The sequence below is a fragment of the Podarcis cretensis genome, assembly GCF_951804945.1.
Source record: "Podarcis cretensis genome assembly, chromosome: 4".
In the NCBI taxonomy this organism is placed as follows: Eukaryota; Metazoa; Chordata; class Lepidosauria; order Squamata; family Lacertidae; genus Podarcis; species Podarcis cretensis.
Window position 1 is genome coordinate 77,400,499 of NC_137173.1, and position 22,344 is coordinate 77,422,842.

Below are 22,344 nucleotides of genomic sequence, written 5' to 3' on the forward strand. Positions count from 1 at the left end.
ATATGTGATTCTATGATTTGCGCCACCTTGATATTTTATGTGCGTGGGCATTATATAAATACTTCTATAGATAAAAATGACCTAAATAAATTTGATAGCATAAAGAACTACCGTGCAAGGTTTAGCATGAGTTCCCTCTGTTAACTTCTGCCTTGTAAAGTGTGCTTTGAATTGATGTTCTAGATGTTTCAGGTTTGTTTAAGCTACTTTTTGAAGGTTTTTTTCATTTACAATAGAGCAATACATTAATAACTCATTTCAAATGTAACCATCAATTCTCACTGACATACTTTCCCCCCAGAGTCACCAGTATTCAAATCTGTTGAAAGTATAACACATGACACACTGCACATTTGAATCACCTTGTCTCACACTTATTTGTCCATAGGCTGCCAGCAGAAGTATGCGCTACTTATCTTTACCCTTTGGTAATGCTCAAGCAACCAGAAGAGATGATGATGATCTAACAGGTAATTCTCTCTGATCAAAATAACACAGGGAAAATGCCGAACTGCTGCCAATTCACACTATTTATGAATTTGCAAATAGCTATGAAACACACATTCCCGCTAAGTGGAAGTTGGGACAAAGGATGGATGAAATGGTGTCCACCGGAATATTTGTTTTCCCTTGGAGAGACACACTCATCCTTTGCGATGACATTACTGTAAAGATATCACAAAGAATAGTAAACAGGACTGATTATTTTTTGACTTAGTCCTTTGACCAAACAAGATTGGAGATAGGGATGCCACTGTTTGCAAAGGTGAGAAAAATGCAGAACCCAACAGCGCCTTGTGCAAAAAGAAAGCAGTTGGGCTGGGCTCAATTCTGTAGCAGGTGTCCCCCTGGTGTTGTAGATGTCATTTGGGGTGGTCCAGTCCTTGTTTTGGGGTGCACAGCTGCAGACTCCTTATTCATTTATGGCAACTGTGGCCATTACTCTCATGGGGCAGTGCATTTGACAGTGTCTAGTGCAAAGCAAACAAACAAAAACAAAACAGCAGTGGGCCAGGCTCAAGGCTAAGGCGTGTGTTAGGGGACATTCTCCCAGTGATGTGAATGTTTCATTTGTGGTGGCTCAGTGCTTATTTTTTGGTGCACAGCTACAGATCCCTAATTCATAACTATGGCCTGGGATCATCATCCATAATGTGCCTTGTGCAAAAACAAGACTTTTCATTCCGGAGAATAACAACGCATCTCAAAAGAAAAGTGTGCTAGTGGTTGAGAGTATGTGGGGTATTGCAATTAATATTTTGTAGTAGTAGTAGTAGTAATAGTAATAATAATAATTTATTATTGATACCCCACCCATCTGGCTGGGTTTCCCCAGACACTTTGGGTGGCTTCCAACAAAATATTAAAAATCAGTCATTAAAAATACAGGGCTGATACAGGGCTGCCTTCAGATATCTTCTAAAAGTCAGATAGTTGTTTATTTCCTTGACATCTGATAGGAGGGCCATTACCGAGAAGGCCCTCTGCCTGGTTCCCTGTAACTTCACTTCTCACAGTGAGGGAACTGCCAGAAGGCTCTTGGCGCTGGACCTCAGTGTCCAGGCTGAACGATGGAGGTGGAGACATTCCTGTAGGATCTAAGAAACTATTTAAGCTATATGCACATCCTGGCTCTTGTGCTATGTCTGAAACAGTCTTCAGCCTTTTCTGACAAGAACCCACACATACACATCTTAAGGAACCATTTTTTTTTTTTTTTAGTCACATGTATGGTTGCAATGCTGGTGGTGCGACCAACTTTAGAGTAGGTTGTGACACCATCTATAAGATTGTATCTAGTATGCTCCCCCAATGAACTCATTTTTTATAATTAATAGTTCAAAGCATGATTTGGAAAAAGAAAGGTATAAGTATAAGTAGCCACAAATGCTTTCAAGCCCTAAAGCACCCAATGTGTGCCAAAGGGTCTGTGTTTCTTTATGGGACTGTATTATGATCATATGATGCTGATGAAAGACTTGCCCTCTGCAACCTAAGGCTTATCAAAGGCCCCTGAAGCTAAAATTCTTTGGTCTTGGGGCTTTTAAACCCTGGTGCCCCAAAACCCATCCTGTTTTTCGACACAGGATAATTAGAGACTTGCCTAACTTGGACTTTTTGGTCTTGCGTCATTTAGCCATGCCAAAAATAGTGAGCAGAAATTGCAGCATAAAAGAATATAGGTGGCAACGGAGCCATGTGAGCTGTGTAGCCACAGGAAAGGGGGTCGAAGATCTGGTGAACTAAAAGAAAAATGCTGAGGTGGGTGTTGGTGATATAATTTGGAGGAGAGAAGGATAAGTGAAGGCAGGGGCAGGAAGGGGAGCATGGCAGATAAGCTGGGCTGACATTTCTCATAAAGTATATGCTCATAGGCAGTGCTTTTTTCTGGGGGAATGCAGGGGTACACATACCCCTAAACATTTTGTGAATCTTTGTACTTTTGTCCATTTACTGTATTTATTTTTCCCGATTTGAACTATAAAATGGTGATTTTGTTGAGTCAAAACGAGAGTATCCCTAAATATTTTTTAAGAAAAAAAGCACTGCTCATAGGAATGGGAATGGCATTAGAAAAATCAGGTGAAGAAGACATCAAGTAGTTTAGAAACAGTTCTGATTTTTGTACAGTGAATATGCTTTTCCCCAGTCATGAGGGCTAAAGCCTTGCAGGTCTAAAACCGAGGCCTTGCCTTTGCGTAATCTATGAAATGGCCTTAAGTCTCCAAATATTGACCTTAACCTACCCAGATTCGCAGAAGATGTACATATCTAACAATTCAATCCTTTGCATTAAGTCCCATTAGGTTCAATGAAATGTACTCCTAGGTGGTGCTCTTTTGAGGGGGGAGTAAAAAAAATGAGGCGTAGGTACTTGTATCATGATAGAAGTGCTGTGGGTGTCAGCACAAAATGGCTGCCATGGGCAGAAAAAATAACAAGAGATTATGTACTGGTGAGAACCACCACAAAACAGCACTGCTTCTAGGGCATCAAAGAAGCGTTTCAGTTAAACGCATTGTAAATTTAAACAGGGAAAACAGGTAGAGAAAAACGGGACTCCACAGCGCCTTCTGGTGGCACAGTGTTATATCGCATATACAACATATACAAATCACTTTTTCTTTGCCAATCTAGCTGAGTCCTAGTTAAGCATGTATAGGATTGCAGTGCAAGCATAGCACATTGAGCAAATGCCCTCAGAGAGAACAAGTTTCCATATTATGCTGTGTTATGTCCATTTATCAACAATCTCTTTGTGTCTGAAAGGAGAAGGAGGTGTAGAAGGAGGCGGAAATGTAGGGGCTGAACCCCGCTGATATTATTCACTTGTTTCTGAATCCAGGGGAGTGTAGCAGCGACTCCGAGTCTGTGTTCATCAGGCTCCATTCAGAACCTCGGCCAGGTTCGCAGCGAAGAAAGTGGCAACAGCGGGAATCACTTCAGATGAAGCAGCTGCATTCAAGAGTCGAGCCAGCAGGTTTTAAAGGTCAGAGAAGAAGAACAAATGAATGGGTTGAAAGAGCCAGAATACAAGGGCCACTGTTAGGGTCGAAACCTCAGCTTACTGCAGTGCTTGAAACTGATATTATTCAGGAACTTGAGTCAGAGGACGAGGGGAACAGGGCATCGATACCATCAGCGTCTTCTAACAAATGGACAGCAGAACCCAAAGGTGATTTTTGTGAGCGAAAAAGCCACTTTACTAGAAGAAAAGAGTGATTCTTCCTCTTCATGGAGCATAACTGCCGTTTGAGCAATGGCATGATTTGTATCGGAATTTGATTTAAAACACACACCCTCTGAACTCATCCTGATTCCAGCTTAATGGATGGAAGAGGTCAATGCATAACAAAATGTGTGAGACCTGATTGGCAACAAGGTATACATTGCCGGGGCTGAAATCTGCAGGAAGTTTTGGCTGTTCATGCGGAAGTCTCATTATAAAATTAATTTACGTTTCCACTCTTTAAGGTGGAAAAACCTAGCCGTTGTAAATGTCCACAATGAACAGAGAAAGCTGGATAGGCGGTGTTAACTGAAGTATTGGCAAGGGTTTCAGTAATGCAAATAATCACTGGGAGTTGGCTTTAGGTGTGATTCTGCACACAGTGCTATGAAATGGGCTTGGTCACGTGCTCAGGGCCTTTTCCTCGGGGAAAGGTAGGGAAGAGGGGCAGGGGGGCAAGAAAGAGCTGTGTCTTGACAGCTGGGTGGTACCCAAAGAAACAGGAGGACCAGAAGGCAAGTGGGATGGCCAGAAAAATGAGACAGGCAGGTTGGAGGGGGCTGCCAATTCATCACTCCCATGCACCCGCAAAAGTGGTCTCATTCTACCAGATGGATGATTCTGATATATCTCTTTCCCATCACGGAGACTCACTTATGGGTCTGTTTGCATACCCTCCAAGTCTCCCTCTTTTCCAGAGACAACAGTCCCGGAATTACGAAAGCCACCCCGGCTTCTGATTTGATTCTGGAATGTCCCTATTTCCTCTGCTGGTGCCACCACTACTGAGCTCTGGGAGAAGGATGAGTTAACACTTGTCCTGAGCAATGGCAGCAGTGGCAGCAGCAGTGGCAGCTGTGAGGGAGCACCCTGTAGCCTCTGCATGGTCTCTCCATGGCCACTGCTGCTGGCCTCTTCTCTCAGGCAGCTTGTAGCGGCTGCTGGAGAGTGGGCGAGGAGGAGAGGCTGCCTCTGCCAGGCCCTGCCCCATGTGATGTGTAGGCTCTGTGGGGTAGGCTGAGGGCAGGGCCATCCTGGGTGGGAAGAGCATAAGGAGTCTTAATTATTATTTGTATTTTTTAAGCTCTGTGGGTCTGCATCTATTCTTGCTCCTTTCTAAAACGTATTTATTGGTGTGTTTCTCTTTTTGTAAATTGACCAAAGAATAAAATAACATTGAGATTCAGGGTTTTTCTCAGGAAAGTGGAAGGCGTGTGTGCTGTCTCCTGTCATCGTAGAGGTGTTGGCACTCACCCTTCTTCGATAGGAAATGCTCTGTGGGAGTGGGGACAGATAAAAATGGGGTGGGTGTGTCAAGGAATGAGTGAGAAATGTCTGTATTTTCATCTGAGGAATGTTGGAGGGTATGTGTTTGCCAACATTTGGGGCCCTGCGTGTCCAGTGCTGCCCCTCTTGTGAAATCATCCATTTTTGCTGAACTTATTTCAGTTGTACCTAATGATTTGTGTAGCCCTTAAGCCACAATTTTTCACTGGGGCTTTTTGCAAAAAAGAAGGAGAAACCTTCAAATAGAGCCTGTCAATTTGCAGTCTATCTGCCTACCCCTGCTTTGAAGAATGTTTAGTGTAATTGTTAATCATGCATCAAAAATTAGACTCATACCCGTTGTGCAAATAATGGATTAACTATTCATTGTTGCTTAGTGTGGCTGTACACATACTTCAGATTTGCCTCTCAGAGGCAAACCACACATTTTGAATGATTTCAGGGACATATGCCAGCCAGAGGTTTTGGACAGACTACAGTATGAAGCATAATTCATTGTCAGGTCAAGTCAGGTGTTCTGTTGAATTACTTCTTCAGGCTAGGCCTGGGATTCAATCCGATTGTCTCACGGAAGTCATGATATGTGGAGCGGTTTCTTATGGTTGGTTCCTTATGCTAACAGCTGCAGCAGTATGCAAGTTTTAAAATCAAGGGTGATTTGCTCAGGCAGGTACGGGAACCCTACACAGCCTCTGAAAACCACTGGGTCAGATTCAGAAATGGATTCCAAGATTGGCGCCAGCAACCAGATAAATATTCCAACATCCCACCTCAAAAGTGAGGAGGGATTCTGGCATTTGGAGAGAATGTTGGGGCTTAACCTCATTCTAAATGAAAAGGTGACGAAAGAGAAGGGGAAGCCGGTGCTGATACTCGTTGCTTCAAAACATTCTGTATACTGAGCAGCTTTGGAATCAGAAGATTTGGACTCTCAGCTTTAGAAACGCTGGAAATCGAGACCGCCCAGTGGCCTAACACCTTGCTTTCTGCTGAGACATTTTTTCCTGATCCTTAATTGCAAATGAAACTTTTCAGTCAGTTTCACCCGTGTAAAGTTTCAAGAGTCAACACTGCGTCCTTCTCACAGAACACTTTGTTTCTTTCAAATAGAAACAGGTGGGTGGGGAGATGATTTTGGAGCAGTGTGTCAAGGTCAGTAGCAATATATAATTCTTTGTCCCTGTATAAATTCGCACCAACTGTAACTGATTCACTAAATATTGCTAAGTGCTTTGCAAGTGGCCAAGCTGCTTTGGAGTAATTTAATAAGTAAAAGTTATTTATCAGAATTATTATCATATGTAGAGTTATACAGTGTGTCCCCTCTGACCCTGTTTTGTTCAGACTTTTTTTTGTTTGTACTGATACTTGTGAAGTATAAACCTCACAATTAACAAATAGGTCTGTTAGGGTTTGTATGTGTGTGCAGGCATCCCATTCTCTTTGTGACATTTTCTAGATGCAATTTGCCAGGGGGTGTTCAGATGCCATTGTTATTATTACATAAGCTTACTTTGGGTTTATGCCCTCGGCATCTAAAATGTTTTGGTGGCTCAGTCCCAGCACATGGTGTGTAGAAATCTAATTATTTAATTTATTACTTATTTAGTGATAGGTAAACATTTGTAAGTTGCTTGATCAAAAAGAAAATATTCTCCACGTGGTCTGCAGACCAAGTCTGTTTTTGATTACTCAGTTCATTGCCCAAAGAACTATAGTGCTAGCACTTCCATGTACTAACATTATATTTTTTTTAAATCCTTAGAACATCGGTGAATTAAGGATATGTGTATTTTATGTATGAATAAGGCATGTGATTTCAGAGAACATGATGTTTTTGAACTTTCATGAGGCATCCCAGAAGAAGCTAGACATACAGTTAAATACTTATATCCCCTTGCTTTCTGCAGGGGTGTCCTAAATTCATCTGGATTTTTTGTTCCCATTATTATTTTATGATTTTAAATTTGCAGAGTGCTTTTTCATTTTGTTTTCATTCATATCTTCAATACTGTGAATCAGATCATTCATAACCATGCTGAGATCAGTTAGGAAGCTGACTGTAGGGTTAGGAATCAGCCTCAACTGCCTAGCATGGGAGTCTCCAGGTGAACTGTGGTTTAAACTTGTGTTTCTGAGGCTCAGGGATTGTGCTGGACCAGGCTGAATCCAGCGAATTCTCTTGTGAAACCAGGAGTGAGATGCCTGCACTTTGACACACACACACACACACACACACACACACCCATTTGACATCATTCTTTCTTTTCCCAACCAAGCAAACAGGTTACGTACCTGAAGTAAAGCAGAGAAAAAGGTTGAAACTTGAACTCTCGAGGCAGTGAAAGTGGAAGAACTTGAATAGAAAGTTACTTCTGAGTTAGGCAAACACACCTCCAGGTCTGCTTTTATGAGGACTTCGCCTTCTTTCTTTTTTAAATCAACCACATAACCTTTACTTTAATGCATAAGTTGTAAACAGACCTCAGTTTACAACTTATGCATTAAAGTAAAGGTTATGTGGTTGATTTAGAAAAGAAAGAAGGAATGTAACAATTGCCTTCCTGGATCAGGGCAAGATCCATCTAATATATCCTGTTTGCAGGCTTCTCATGAACATTTGGTTGGCCAATGTGATAGGTAAGGTAAAGGTAAAGGACCCCTGGACTGTTAAGTCCAGTTAAAGGTGACTATGGGGCGTGGTGCTCATCTCACTTCAGGCCAAGGGAGCCGGTGTTTGTCCACAGACAGCTTTCTGGGTCATCTGGCCAGCATGACTAAACTGCTTTGGAACACCATGACGGAAGCCAGAGTGAATGGAAACACCATTTACATTCCTGCCACAGCAGGACCTATTTATCTACTTGCACTGGTGTGCTTTCAAACTGTTAGGTTGGCAGGAGCTGGGACAGAGAAATGGGAGCTCACCCCGTCACGGGGATTTGAACCGCTGACCTTCCGATCAGCAAGCTCAAGAGGCTCAATGGTTTAGACCACAGCGCCACCTGTGTCCCGGCCACTGTGATAATAGGATGCTGGACAAGGAGGTCTTAACCAGCAGGTCTCTTCTTATGTTCTTAATCCTTCATTCTTCTTCCAACAACAGTCAGCCAGAAACCTATAGATATTCAAAATCAGGGCACAAGCAAGCAATGGTATTTCTCCATTGTATGACTCCGTTATCTAGAATTCAGAGATACACTGGCTTTATGGAGTTTTTATATATTTTAATATCTATCAGGTGTTGAGTAGTGGGGGTACTACTGCACCAAAATGTTGCAGTGTGGAGTAGTCCTGCTCAGGGTTCTATCTAGTCTGCCATGGACACTTTCAGGATAATATATACCATGCCTCCTGCTTCCCACCCAATTCAGCCTTCTGTGGCCATTCAGTTCTTCTTTGGCTGTTTTGGTTTGTGAAGGTTTTCCCCACCATCTCCCTTAGGTTTTTGTTTCCTAAGTATATATTTTGGTACTTCTGCAAGCTTTGGGTTTCCCTCAAGCTTTCTGATACCACTACAGTCCAGCTAGGTGAGTTCCACTGTTAGAAAGAATGATAGATCTTTTTGTTCTGGTAATTTCATCCCAACAAAAAATGGATCAAAGTTATATAGGTTTTAAATACCCAGAGTTTTCTTTTCGAAAATGAAAAATAGACTGGGACGAAACAACAACAACAACGGAGAAATCTGTTGATTTTTGTCACTTGGGCGCTCTTTGTTCTAAACCTCAACTTTGGCCCTCCAGATGTTTTTGACCTACAACTCCCATGATCCCTAGTTAGCAGGACCAGTGGTCAGGGATGATGGGAATTGTAGTCTCAAAACATCTGGAGGGCCGAGGTTGAGGAAGCCTGTTCTAGCCCATGTTAAAGTATTGGGATAAACAAAACCAGAAACCAGGGAAACAAACCTAAATGCTCTTCTTCTGATGCAAAACAAGTGGATAAAATTATATCCCTGGTTCACTTTTCATTGCAGAATTTAAACAGAAGTCTACATTGTCACCTGCACTGCAGCTTTTGGACATTTTACATTGGAATTTTACCTTGGAATAGGGGGGAAAAACCCTTTCCAACCTGCTAATGTGGCAGAGCAGGGTCCTCATATTATTTGTACTGTAGATATAAAGAGGAAGGTGGCACTTTTAAAAGATCAGTTGGCTGAAATAATATTGCATTCTGCATATTTGGAGAGCTAGTGAGTCAAAGTAATCAAATGAGTCAAAGTAAACAGTATTTGAGGTAATGGATTTCCTTTGAATTTTAAGAAAGGTGTCTACTCTTATCTGTGATTAACCGAGATATCATGCATCACCGTATCTGCTGTGCAAACAACAACCACCCAGCAGAAACTCTAATATAGGGGAAATAAAAAGAAACACAGTACAAAATAGAATTATGAAATACAAATATTATATATATATATATATATATATATATATATATATATAACAGCAGTAAGGTAAAGGGGACCCCTGACCATTAGGTCCAGTCGTGGCCGACTCTGGGGTTGCGGCGCTCATCTCGCTTTATTGGCCAAGGGAGCTGGCGTACAGCTTCTGGGTCATGTGGCCAGCATGACTAAGTCACTTCTGATGAACCAGAGCAGCGCACGGAAACGCCGTTTACCTTCCAGCCGAAGCGGTCCCTATTTATCTACTTGCACTTTGACGTGCTTTCGAACTGCTAGGTTGGCAGGAGCTGGGACCGAACAACGGGAGCTCACCCCGTCGCGGGGATTTGAGCCGCTAACTTTCTGATCAGCAAGACCTAGGCTCTGTGGTTTAACCCACAGCGCCACCCGCGTCCCATAACAGCAGTAGCAATGTGCAAAAGCAGTCAAAAGCAGCATAAAACAAATTATTGATTTGATGCCTGTCATCAATGTCTTTAAAGAGCATCTGAAAACAGGAAGAAATGGAACCTGAGAGGTCTGACCCAGGAGCATGTTCCATAGTTGCGGTGTCACCACTAAGAAGGCCCTGTCCTTAGTGCCATATTTTCATTGGAGAAAATTTAGGTGTGTATTCTAGAAGTGCCTGCCTATTCACTTTCAGGGGTGGTGGTGGACATCGGGCAATTTTAAATAGTACCAGCATCTATTTCTTTTTAAACAATAATTCAATTTATTAGCCTCTGAAAAGCAAGGCTGTGTTTCTTTGGGGTTTATGAAAAGGTAATTTTTGTGACTGGTGCTAACAACCGACTTGGCTTGAGTGAACACATGCATCATAGTGATGGTTCACCCACCTGCTCTCTTGTCTCTAAGTTATACAAAGCAATTAGAAAAACCTACCAATTTGGTCTTGTGTGTAAAGACCCTCTTTTAAATTATGGCAAAGAGCTGAAATGTATAACTGTCCTGCAGTATGATTATTCGATTATTTATCAATATCAAGTGTAATTCATCTCCTTCCTATTCATCACAAATAAGACAATTTTATCGACACCAGTACCAATTCATAGTTCACCCTCAACTTTTAAATGTTTGAATCCAAGCCTGAGTCATTCCTTCTTTAAAAATGTAATGAAAGTAATCCACTCATTCATCCTTGGCTTCAAAATGAGGGAACACTCTGACTGATGCGTTTCATATGTCTGCCTCTCGCAAAATCTAATGTGATGTTTATTCCTTGCCAGAAAGACAGATGATCATCTAGGGGTTTGCATTGCTCTCAGATGCTTTCTCCTGGCATACACAGAAGAAATAGCAGGCAGGAGCGCTTAAAGTTCCTAATAGGAACCATGCATCACTGAAATTAAATTGAACGTGTCACTGGGGGGGGGGGGGAATCACACAGACTGCAGGCGGATATCTATGCATGGAGCAACCCAAATACAGTGGTACCTTGGGTTAAGAACTTCGTTTCGGAGGTCTGTTCTTAACCTGAAACTGTTCTTAACCTGAAGCACCACTTTAGCTAATGGGGCCTCCTGCTGCCATTGTGCCGCCAGAGCACAATTTCTGTTCTCATCCTGAAGCAAAGTTCTTAACCCAAGGTACTATTTCTGGGTTAGCGGAGTCTGTAACCTGAAGCTTATGTAACCCGAGGTACCACTGTAAAGAGATGGACTTTTTCTCTCCTCCTACACTATCCCTTCCTATAGATTCCACTCCTATGGATTCTACCCACAGTTTCCACTCTCTGGAGGCTAAAGGCAGGGGTGGTATAATGTGCCAATTTTTGTACTCTGTAATCACCCTCACCTATAAACCCCCAAATCCTGAGCTTTCAAGCAAAACAATTCCAACTGTTTCCCTCCCTCCCTCTCTCTCTCTCTGTCTCTGTCTCTGTCTCTGTCTCTGTCTCTGTCTCTGTCTCTCTCTCTCTCTCTGCAATGATTCTCATTCCATCTGTTTGTAATGGAATGTTTTTTACTATAGTCTCAAAGTGCAGCAGTGACCTCTGCTGATAACAGGTTGTAATGAACTCCAAAACCCACAGGTGGGCAGTACTTTAAAGGTAAAGGTAAAGGTACCCCTGCCCGTACGGGCCAGTCTTGACAGACTCTGGGGTTGTGCGCCCATCTCACTTAAGAGGCCAGGGGCCAGCGCTGTCCGGAGACACTTCCGGGTCACGTGGCCAGCGTGACATCGCTGCTCTGGCAAGCCAGAGCCGCACACGGAAACGCCGTTTACCTTCCCGCTGGTAAGCGGTCCCTATTTATCTACTTGCACCCGGAGGTGCTTTCGAACTGCTAGGTTGGCAGGCGCTGGGACCGAGCAGTGGGAGCGCACCCCGCCGCAGGGATTCGAACCGCCGACCTTTCGATCGGCAAGTCCTAGGCGCTGAGGCTTTAACCCACAGCGCCACCTGCGTCCCAACCAATTTGATAGGTTTTAGGCAACGACCTGTTTATTTTGCGTCTATTTTGTTGCAATTATAAACACTATATATTTGCATGCGTATCTGCGGAGAAAGCATAGCAAAACCCAGTTTAGTGGGAATTTACACCTCAGTGGGACAGTTTAGAGCCATTCCAATCTGGGTTTCAGGCCTGGCAATGGAACTGAGTCACCCTTGGTCACACAGGCGCTGAATTTGCACCCGACAAGTTCTGTAATGGATCCTCTGTTGCTTCATATGAGTGGCATGAGTCCAAGTATCATCCCACTTTCTGTGTGCAGGGAGTGGGAGTGGTTTTGGAGATTTCTGTTTCACGCCACTTCCCTCTGACTTGTTGACCTGCAAGATATTCAGACAAAATGAAACCTCCATAAGGCTTCATGGAGATTTCAGGAGATACATTCCAGAGGTTAAGTTGGTGTCAGTAGTTACCTAAACATGTGGCGTCATCCTTTAAATTAATATGTAGTATTCTTGAATTACCGTAGTCTTTCGCTCCGTAAGGTGACCTGACCATAAGGTGCACCTACTTTGGGCAGGGGGGGGGGAATTCAAGAAAAAAAAAATATATGGCTCTTGGAGGCTTTTGCGGGAGGTGGGGGAAGTGAAAGTGCCTTGCTCTGTGCCTTCCCCCACCTCCCGCAAAAGCCAGGGATAGCCGCATGAAGCCTCTCCAGGGCAGCGGGATGAGCTGCTCGACCCAAAGAGCAGGTCGGGGAGCAGCGGAAAGGCTGCACACAGCCTTCCCGCTGCTCCCTGGGGCTACTGGTGGGGGAAGCGCGGCTTTCCCCCACCGCCAGCCCCACAAGCTTGGGGAGCAGCCTTTCCGCTGCTCCCCGACCTGCTCTTTGGGGAAAGCCACCGCCAGCCCCAAAGAGCAGGTCAGGGCTGGTGATGGAAGCCCGGGTCTCCCCCCCCTCCAGCCCCAGGGACCACATATTCGCTCCATAAGATGCACAGACATTTCCCCTTAGATTTTAAGAGGAAAAAAGTGCGTCTTATGGAGTGAAAAATATGGTACATTATAGTCAATAAGTTTATCATCTCAGCAATGACATCCAGCGAGGATTTCTGTGGTCAAAAGGCAACTTCCCCCTTTTTCTTTCTCCCCCCTCCCCCCAACTAATCCCCGCATGACAGTGTCTGAGAAGAAAATGCTTGATTGCAATGGGGTGTTCTGGGATGAGCTGTAGCTCAAACACACAGAGTTACAGCTAACCTGTTCTAACTTCCTATAAATCCACAACATGAGAGTTCTGGAATACTATTTAAAAAAAAAAAAAATTACTCTCCCTGTACACATGCTCTTAACTCTGACATTTACTGACTGAAGCAACTTTGAGAGTGTGACGATAACCATGGGACGTTTTTCAATTCAGGCACAACCCACCATTAGTGTGGGAATTAAAACCTCACTCACTCTGTAATAGCAGCAACGTATGACTGAAGGTGCCCACAATCAGCCCCAAATCCACTCCTACAAATGTCAGATCAAACAGCAACTATAAAAGGCAAGTGTGGAAAGACCCAGAGCTTTTGAAGACCTGAGCTTTCCTGCCTTAGGCCTGCATTAAACTCTGATGCACGAAAAAGATCGTGCAACCTGCAGCCATCATCAACAATATGATGAACCACCTGTTTTTACTGCTTGTCTTGGATTGCCTAAACAGCATGGGGAAAGTTGTCAAGCAGCCAGCAGGTCTGCTGGAGGGCACACTCGGCTGGGAGAGATTATGAGCTGTGCAGACCATATCTGCTTAGGCCACCTTCTAACCAGGCATGGTAAAGTGAATTCAGCCTCAGCAAGCCAGCAGTGAGCATACTTACTTACGAAAGGCGATGCTGAATGTGCTCACAAAGCCTGCTTTGGTCTTTGAAACCACCTTGCTCTCTAAAAGCTATTGCTGAAGAGATTCACCTGAAAAGTTAAATGCATAGGCAGTGTGTCACTTCAAAACTAAGAACTCTTGGGATTAATGAGCATGTGAGGCAGAAACTTTCACTGAGGCTTTGCTGCTTGGGGTGATTTCAAGCTTGCTGTTTTGCATGAGCATTTTGTGATCTGTTTTCAGCAGGCTGTATTTTGCCTTATCGCTGAGAGATCAGTCATCTCCCTTATCGCTGAGAGATCAGTCACTTTCAGAAAATAAGGCTGAAGTGAAGTGATTGACACTGCAGGGCATGGGGCAGTGTATGTTTCATTAAGATAATGACCGCTCCCCGCTTAAAACGGGGGGCGCCCTTTGCGTGGACGCGCGCAGCCCCTAGATCCGGAGCGGCTCCATCAGCATAGGCTTGGCTTTGCCTTCCCTCAGGTGGGATACCTGAAGGTCTCTGCCTACCTCAGTCAGTTGTCCAATCCCACCTGGGGAAGTGTTGCCAAGGAGGCCAGGCCAGGTAGGGGAGGGATTACCTGCCCACACAATAGAGGGAGGATCTTACCTGGGAATCCTCACTTGGCTCCAGAGCTTTTCATGTGTTTCATTTGTGGACTTGACTGCCAGGACTTAACCTGAAAATCCCCCCTTATTTGAGCACAAATGTGGCTGGTTTGCAGGGATAAAAAAAATAAATGTGGGAAGGTACATATCTGATTCACCAAAATTTCATCAGGCAGAGGTATTGTGATCAATGATAAAGAAGGGAAGGAAAGAATAATGAATTCAACCAGACCACCAACATTATCATCATCATCATCATCATTATTATTATTATTATTATTATTATTATTATTATTATTATTAGCAAATGCATGACAGTAAAATGAATAGTCATATCAAGCTTGTGGTAACATTACATAATGCTAGATATCTCTTGAAAGAACTTGATGCACTTCCAAATGGGCAGCTTAGCCATACTTTGGATCAAAAATGCAAATCCTTTAATTGGTTATAAGCATCAAAATTCAAAGCTATTTCTACTTGGAAACAGATTTGTGCCTCATCCCATCATAGTCCTATGACATCCAGCTTCTGGGGATCTTGCTTATTCACATAAATGGGTTAAATAGAAAAATATGCATTTCATAGCATATAAATGGCTACTGGACTATGGGGAAACTGCAGAAATATAGAATTACAGCTGTATGCCACTAACTAAATTTTTATGAAAGTACAGCCTATAAATATTTCAATAAATCAGTTTTGCTTTGTTATTTATAGAGGCCTATCATTTTATGTTTTTAATAATTATCTTTTATGGTCAACCCAATCATGGGCTGAATAGGTTTCAAAAATAGCCATTGCTTTTGCACAATCACAATATGTCCTTGCATGTTTTTCACATAGATGTACCTCCTCAGAAAGATAAGGTTTCGCCAAAACAATCCTTCAAAAAAGGATGTGAGGAATAAATGGTAATTTGAAGTTGTAAGGTTGTCTTTACATATATTATCACACTGCTCTCTCCCCGACACACAACTATTGTCCTACAATTTCCTTCAATATTGCTTTCCCCACTTAAAATAATATTCTACTTGCAATACTGAACTAAGGGACTGAAGACTGTTGTCATTTCTGGAAAGCAATCACAGCTTTTTGGTCCATTTTATGAATTTTTTTTTAATTTTTTTTTTGCAGAATTCAGGGCAATTGGATAAATAATGCATATGTTTAGGCTTCACCCTTGCTAGGAAGCAAACACACAGAATAATCAGCTGTGCATTTGCTCCTAAAGACAAAGGACTCAGAATGGAGTGGCGCAATCTCCAAGATCACTTCTGTCCTCCAGTTATATCCATGAACAATGTATTCTATCGTACTGCGAACCCTACTCAAGATTAATTCCACGACTTTGACGTAGACAAATAAGATTGTGTAATGAGATATGCTTAGTCCAAGATTTCTTGTTTAACCAACTGAATTGTTTCAACACAGGAGATACAATGTTCCCCAGAAGAAATGAATCTGTTCCAGCTGCTACAAATTCAACAATGTGACGTTCCCCTTTACAGATCTGTCCTGCTTCAGTAAAAGCTGTCCACAGAGACCATGTAAAAAACATCTTTGAAATCAAATGAGGCAGTGTACTACAATGGTTAGGGTCCATGGGCATAGCCAAGAGGAGCAGGGAAGGGGAAGCTGTCCCCCTAAATCAATCAAAACAATACAAATCTGAGATTCTGCAGCCCCCAACAAAGTCTGCTCCCTCTAACACAAATCCTAGCTACGCCCATGTTAAGGTCCCACTCTGCAGATGGTGGGACTCAGCTTCAAATCCCAACTGCTGAACTCTGATACTTTCTGGTCCCTTTTGGTGCATATCAAAGAACCACCACAGAAGTATCATTTTTAGGGTTCCTTCTTTCCTAAGGAGCCGTAGCAGTTCAACAGGCCATTAGGTCCAGTCGTGACCGACTCTGGGGTTGCGGTGCTCATCTCGCTTTATTGGCTGAGGGAGCCAGCGTACAGCTTCCAGGTCATGTGGCCAGCATGACTAAGCCGCTTCTGGAGAACCAGAGCAGCACACAGAAACACCGTTTACCTTCCCGCCGGAGCGGTACCTATTTATCTACTTGCACTTTCGAACTGTGCTTTCGAATTAGATTAAATGTGTTGTGTAGACATGCTAGGAATCAAGCAAGCTTTGATTTTTCAGTGCCACATTCAGTAACCACCTAGCTGCCTTGTAAGTATGGTTTAACCAAAGTAAGATGGCCTATGCATCTTGCTACAATGGCACATCAGTACCATCTGTGGGCAGCTGCCGAGTCTACATGCCACTTGGGGGACAATTCTCTTTCTTCTTTAATTGTGCACTGGATTACAGCCTAGCTCAAATATATATAGTACATGTAACAAAAGCCTGCAAGAAGTCTAGAATGGGACCTTACCATGAGAATGGGACCTTACCACTCTTCTACTCTAGTATTAAGCACAGGAGCCCCTCAGGGGTGTGTGTTAAGCCCCTTCCTCTATTCCCTGTACACATTTGACTGCACCCCACTGTATAAGTCCAACACAATCATCAAATTTGCGGATGATACAACAGTGGTGGGGCTCATTAGTGAGAATGATGAGGCTGCTTATAGGAAAGAAGTACAGGGGTTAGTTCAATGGTGTAAAGAAAATAATCTTATGCTTAACACCAAAAAAACCAAAGAACTCATAATTGATTTTAGGCGAAAGAAAAGTGTAGTTTTACCATTGCACATAAATGGCGAGGAGGTGGAGAGGGTTGGTAGTTTTAAATACCTGGGCACTTACATCTCTGAGGACCTCTCATGGACTGCAAATATTAATATGGTTGTGAGGAAGGTGCAGGGGAGGTTGTATTTCCTGAGAATGCTCAGAGGATTGAATCTATCTCAGCACCTACTTCTGTCCTATTATCATAGTACCATTGAGAGTGTCTTAACCTATAGTATATTATCGTGGTATGGGAGCAGCTCTGAAATGGATAAAAAAGCCTTACAGAGAATAATTAAAATTGCCCAGAATGTTATTGGGCTCCAACTACCAACCCTGGATGAGATCTTCACGTCTCGCAGCTTGAAGAAGTCACACAATATCCTGAGAGATCCCACCCATCCTGCTCACAACCTCTTTGAACTGTTGCCTTCGGGCAGAAGATATAGGACAATGAAAACACGAACCACACGCCTTCTGAATAGTTTCTATCCAAGTGCTCTGATTGCACTAAACAATGATCTCAGGGCCAGTTGTAAGAAATAGCAAGCAGTGAGTAGTAAGGAATGAGATAGGTTTTAGGCTATGCTATGCTTCTAATAGGTTGTGTTATATTCTGGATTATGTATGTTTTAATAGATTATGTCTGAATAGGATGAGAGTGTTGGAGATACGTGCAAATGTGTATGTGAATCCGGTCTTGGGTGTTTGATTTTCGTTGTTGTGTATACTGTGTATATACGGACAATGACAATAAATTTATTTATCTATCTATCTATCTATCTATCTATCTATCTATCTATACTACTGTGTATTAAACACTGTGGCCAACAATTCTCTTAATCTGACATGTTTGCATAGGATTCACCTGGTTTGTGTTAAGAATGGTAAACATTGTTTACATTACTGCTGATACTTTTCCTCTTTCCAAGGGGAGTAAATTATTTTTAACACTGGTTGCATGCATGGCTGCTTCAAGGCATTTTGCTGCCTGAGGTCAAGATGACAACCCTCCCCATTCCATGTACAGAAGCTGACCGCATGGAGAGCTGAATCTTACTCCAATACTGGTGACAGGGTCGCATGCTGCACTTACTTGGAAAATCAGGCTAGTTTAGGGAGCTCGGAGCAAGCTGGTGTGGCATATTCTTCCAACAGAAAGGAATGATTGGATACTTCAGATGCACACAGCCACAGTGAAGCTGCCACTGCTCCTCAGGACCTGTGGCCCAAGTCAATCATCTCACTCTGCCTTTTGTGCCTATAGTAGAAAATATCTCAGTACCTGCATTTTGCAGAGGGAAAAGGAGGTTGGGATGGCCAATTAGGAAAACGGCAGAACCAGGAAAATGGCAGAAAGGAAAGGATTAAGCAGTCCCTTTCTTTCCACAGTTGTCCACTCAATATTGCAGCCTCCTGAGCCTGCTGTTGGTTTAAAATGAAACGGGGGGGATATAAACGCAACTGCTTCCCTAATGCAGTTTCAGTCTCAGAAATCTCCAAAGTGGGTTTTAAATATTTATGAAAATTATGCTTGCATTTGGAAAACGCCCAATGTGATATTGAATGCATCCTTTACGTAGTGTATAATATAGAAACCCGAAGTCGTGTTTCTTAAACCAAATGAAAATAAAAACATTTTTTTTTAATGCTACATTGTCTGATGTTGATTTTAGAGTCCAATCAATTGTTGTGCTGCAATTTGGTGTTTGCTTTTCCATTTTGAAATAACTTTTGTTTAAATATTAAGCAGGTAGTTCTGTATGAGCCTAAAAGGTTATTAAACATGGTCGAGATGTCTGTGTCGTCTCTAGTTTGGCTCTACATTGTCACATTATCTGTGATCTCCTTTTACCACACATGGTGTTCCAAATGGGGAACATCCAACAAGTCCATTAATAAAACACATTAGTGCCCCAATGGGGAAAGGATGATGAATTCCTAGTTATTTCTGTGGCTAAGAAAATACATTGTGGCAATAGCCAGAACTTCAAACACACCCACACTTCTTGGGCATGAGGTTTTCTATTCATTCAGTGGAATGTTGCTACAGTCCTCGAATCCACATATCATCTACCTGCCTAGGAGGCTTGCCTTCACAAGGGTGTGGGCTGATGGTGGGGTGAGGCAAGTGACTGTTTCAAATGGAGAGGGAGAAGTTTTTTATTTATTTATGTGCCTTTATTAATGTTGTGCTGTCACACACAGTCATTTAATCATTAATTATAAGTTGGTTTTTAATTGGAATTTGTTGTTTCCTACTTTTGAGTGTTCAAATCACACATTATCTTGTTAAAATTCTTAGAACAACTCTGAAGGGCAGGACCCATTTTAAGGAGGTGGAGCTGGGTGTTAGAATAAGAGCTCGCCTTAATACCACCCAGCAAATTCACTGTTAAAACCTGGGGCTTCCTGATTTGTCTCACAGTCCATTCAGCAGCTCTTATTATTTTATTTGCCACAAAGAGTTAATTGGCCACAGAAACAACGTGATAACCTGTCTGTGTACAAAGCTTACTTGGTAGCCTAATATTCTTTCATAAGTGGCAACTCCGTATCAGTTTTTCTAAAATATCAAAATAAATAAAAAGCCCTGGATAATTGAGTGCTGTGATAGAAAAAGACCTGATTCCACAGGACAATTCCAGTGCTTCTAATTAATCAGAGTAATCCAACCTGAATTATCCAGGCTATGAGAAGCTTGGCCTCCTAGTATCTAATTCTGCACTGACACAAAACTATGGCACCTAGTCATGGATATTATTGGAAGCAGAATTCTATTTATTCACAGGACACCGGGGTTGGCAGCATCCAAGACATCAACACTAATGTGATCGTAAGTGCAAACAAGTGCAAAGCTCTCAAGGGAGCCAGTGGCATGTCCTTTCCAAGGGCTTTTGAAATATTAAGCTTGAGATATATGTGTGCATGCATGCTGCTGAGTGAGAGATCCATAGCTCAGTCGTAAAGCCCATGATTTTCAATGCAAAGCACCCCATGTTCATTTTCCATCATCTCAAAGTATAAGGCTGGGAAAGAGTCCCTGTCTGACATCCTGGGCAGCCATTGCCAAACATTCTGGGTTGGATGGACGATGTTCTGGCTCTACAAGGCAGCCTCCTATATTCCTATGAACATTTGACCGTCTAGCTGTTGCTGGACTACAACTCCCATCATCCCTGATCACTGACCACGCTCCCTGATGGGCTGATGGGACCTGGAGTCCAACAACATCTGGCAAAATGCAGCTTCTCCACAGCCTACAGAGGGGCTAGCCTTATTCCGTTGCAGCAAGAATAGCCACGGTTAACACTTATGGTGGCACAAGCTTTGCTGGGCTGTCACTCACTTCATAGAATCATAGAGTTGGAAGGGACCCCAAGCGCCATCTAGCCCAACCCCTTGCAATGCAGGAATGTCAGCTAAAGCATTTATGCCATCCAACCTCTGCTTTAAAAACTTCGCAGAAGCAGAGCTCACAATCTCCTGAGGGAGTCCGTTCCACTGTTGAACAGCTCTTGCTGTCAGAAAGTTCTTCCAGATGTTCAGTCAGAATCTGAATCTCCTTTCTCCTAACTTGAAGCCATTGGTTTGGGTCCTAGCCTGTGGAGCAGGAGAAAACAAGCTTCCATGTGACGGCCCTTGAGATATTTGAAGATGGCTATCATCTCTCTTCACAGTCTCCACTTTTCCAAGCTAAACATTCCCAGCTCCTTCAACTGTTCCTCATAAGGTTTGGTTTCCAGACCCTTGATCATTTTGGTTGCCCTCCTCTGCATACATTCCAGCTTGTCAATATCCTTCTTAAATTGTGGTGCCCAGAATTGAACACAGTATTCCAGGTGGGGTCTGACCAAGGCAGAATAGAGTGGTACTATGACTTCCCTTGCTCTGGACACTAAACTTCTGTTGATGCAGCCCAGAATAGCATTAGCTTTTTTTGCTGCTGCATCACGCTGTTGACTGGTAGGATGTGAGTGGCACAGTGGTCTAAACCACTGAGCCTCTTGGGCTTGCCGATCAGAAGGCTGTTGCTCTGTTCCAGCTCCTGCCAACCTAGCAGTTTGAAAGCCTGCCAGTGCAAAGAAAGAAAGATGTTAATTGATTAAGTTAATTTTATTGGAAATTAGTATTGGAAAACTGCTACAATGTGCTACATGGAAACACAGCTTGAGTGATTTGAGGAAGTCATTTAATAATGGTTATAAAAGTATGATAACAGGTGGGATAAATGTTTGTATGTATGCTTTTTATATTGTAATGTTTTTTTCTTTTATGTTGCTTATGCTTGTTATAAAATTGGAAAATTAATTTGAAAATTTGAAAAAGAACAGAAAAGAAAGCATGCCAGTTCAAGTAGATAAATAGGTACCACTGAGGTGGGAAGGTAAACGGTGTTTCCATGCGCTCTGGTTTCTGTCATGGTGTTCCGTTGTGCCAGAAGCGCATACTGGCCACATAACCCGGAAAGCTGTCTGTGGACAAACGCCGGCTCCCTCGGCCTAAAGCGAGATGAGCGCCGCACCCCATAGTCGCCTTTGACTGGACTTAACTGTCCAGGGCTCCTTTTGCATCAAGTAAGCAAGGGGTTTCGCTTTCAACGTCACAGATCTGCATGCTTTTACTGGCACAAAGCTGCCAGCATTTAATGGGCAAAGCTGAGGAATCCGTTGTCGCAGCCAAACGCACCAGAGGGACTGTCCCAGCCGAATAGGCGCCCGCTTCCCGGTAAGCTTAGCTCCAGGAAATCTCCAAAACAAAATTTTTTTTTTTTCCCCAGCAGCACCTAAAGACCAACTAAGTTAGTTCTTGGTATGAGCTTTCGTGTGCATGCACACTTCTTCAGATACCTGAGCACACGAAAGCTCATACCAAGAACTAACTTAGTTGGTCTTTAAGGTGCTGCTGGAAGGACATTTTTTTATTTTGTTTTGACTATGGCAGACCAACCCGGCTACCTATCTGTAACAGGAAATCTCCAGTTACCGAGATGTGGAGTCTGCGCGGGCTTTCCTCACTGTCCTGCCTGCTCCTCACACCTCAGGTAGTTCGCCTGCCTCCCCCTTCGCCAAGAAACGGCAACTGAGGGAGGGGGTGAGGTGCCGGGCGCTCCACTCCCCCCGCCCCTCCCTTCGCCCCAGAGATTTGGCGCGCGCCGCAGCAAGGATTCTTCTAGCAAAGTATTGGAAGACACAAGAGCTACCCACGCTGGAGGAATGGCAGGCGAAAGTGATTGACTTTATGGGACTGGCAGAAATGACCGGCAGAATCCGTGACCAAGAGAAAGAGACTGTGGAAGAAGATTGGAAGAAGTTTAAGATGTATCTTAAGAATTATTATAAAATTGAGGAGT

At 43.1% G+C, this 22,344-nt stretch overlaps 1 protein-coding gene across 1 annotated transcript in view; it reads left to right on the forward strand.

Annotated features, from left to right (window-relative positions):
* Positions 1 to 4,346, forward strand: part of SLC9A4 (solute carrier family 9 member A4) — a 29,064-nt gene extending 24,718 nt beyond the window's left edge. The window contains exons 11-12 of the mRNA XM_079972616.1: positions 389 to 470; positions 3,347 to 4,346. Coding sequence (XP_079828742.1) covers positions 389 to 470; positions 3,347 to 3,723 — 459 coding nt within the window. The 3' untranslated portion in view covers positions 3,724 to 4,346. The remainder of the gene's footprint in view (positions 1 to 388; positions 471 to 3,346) is intronic.
* Positions 4,347 to 22,344: the final 17,998 nt, after the last annotated feature.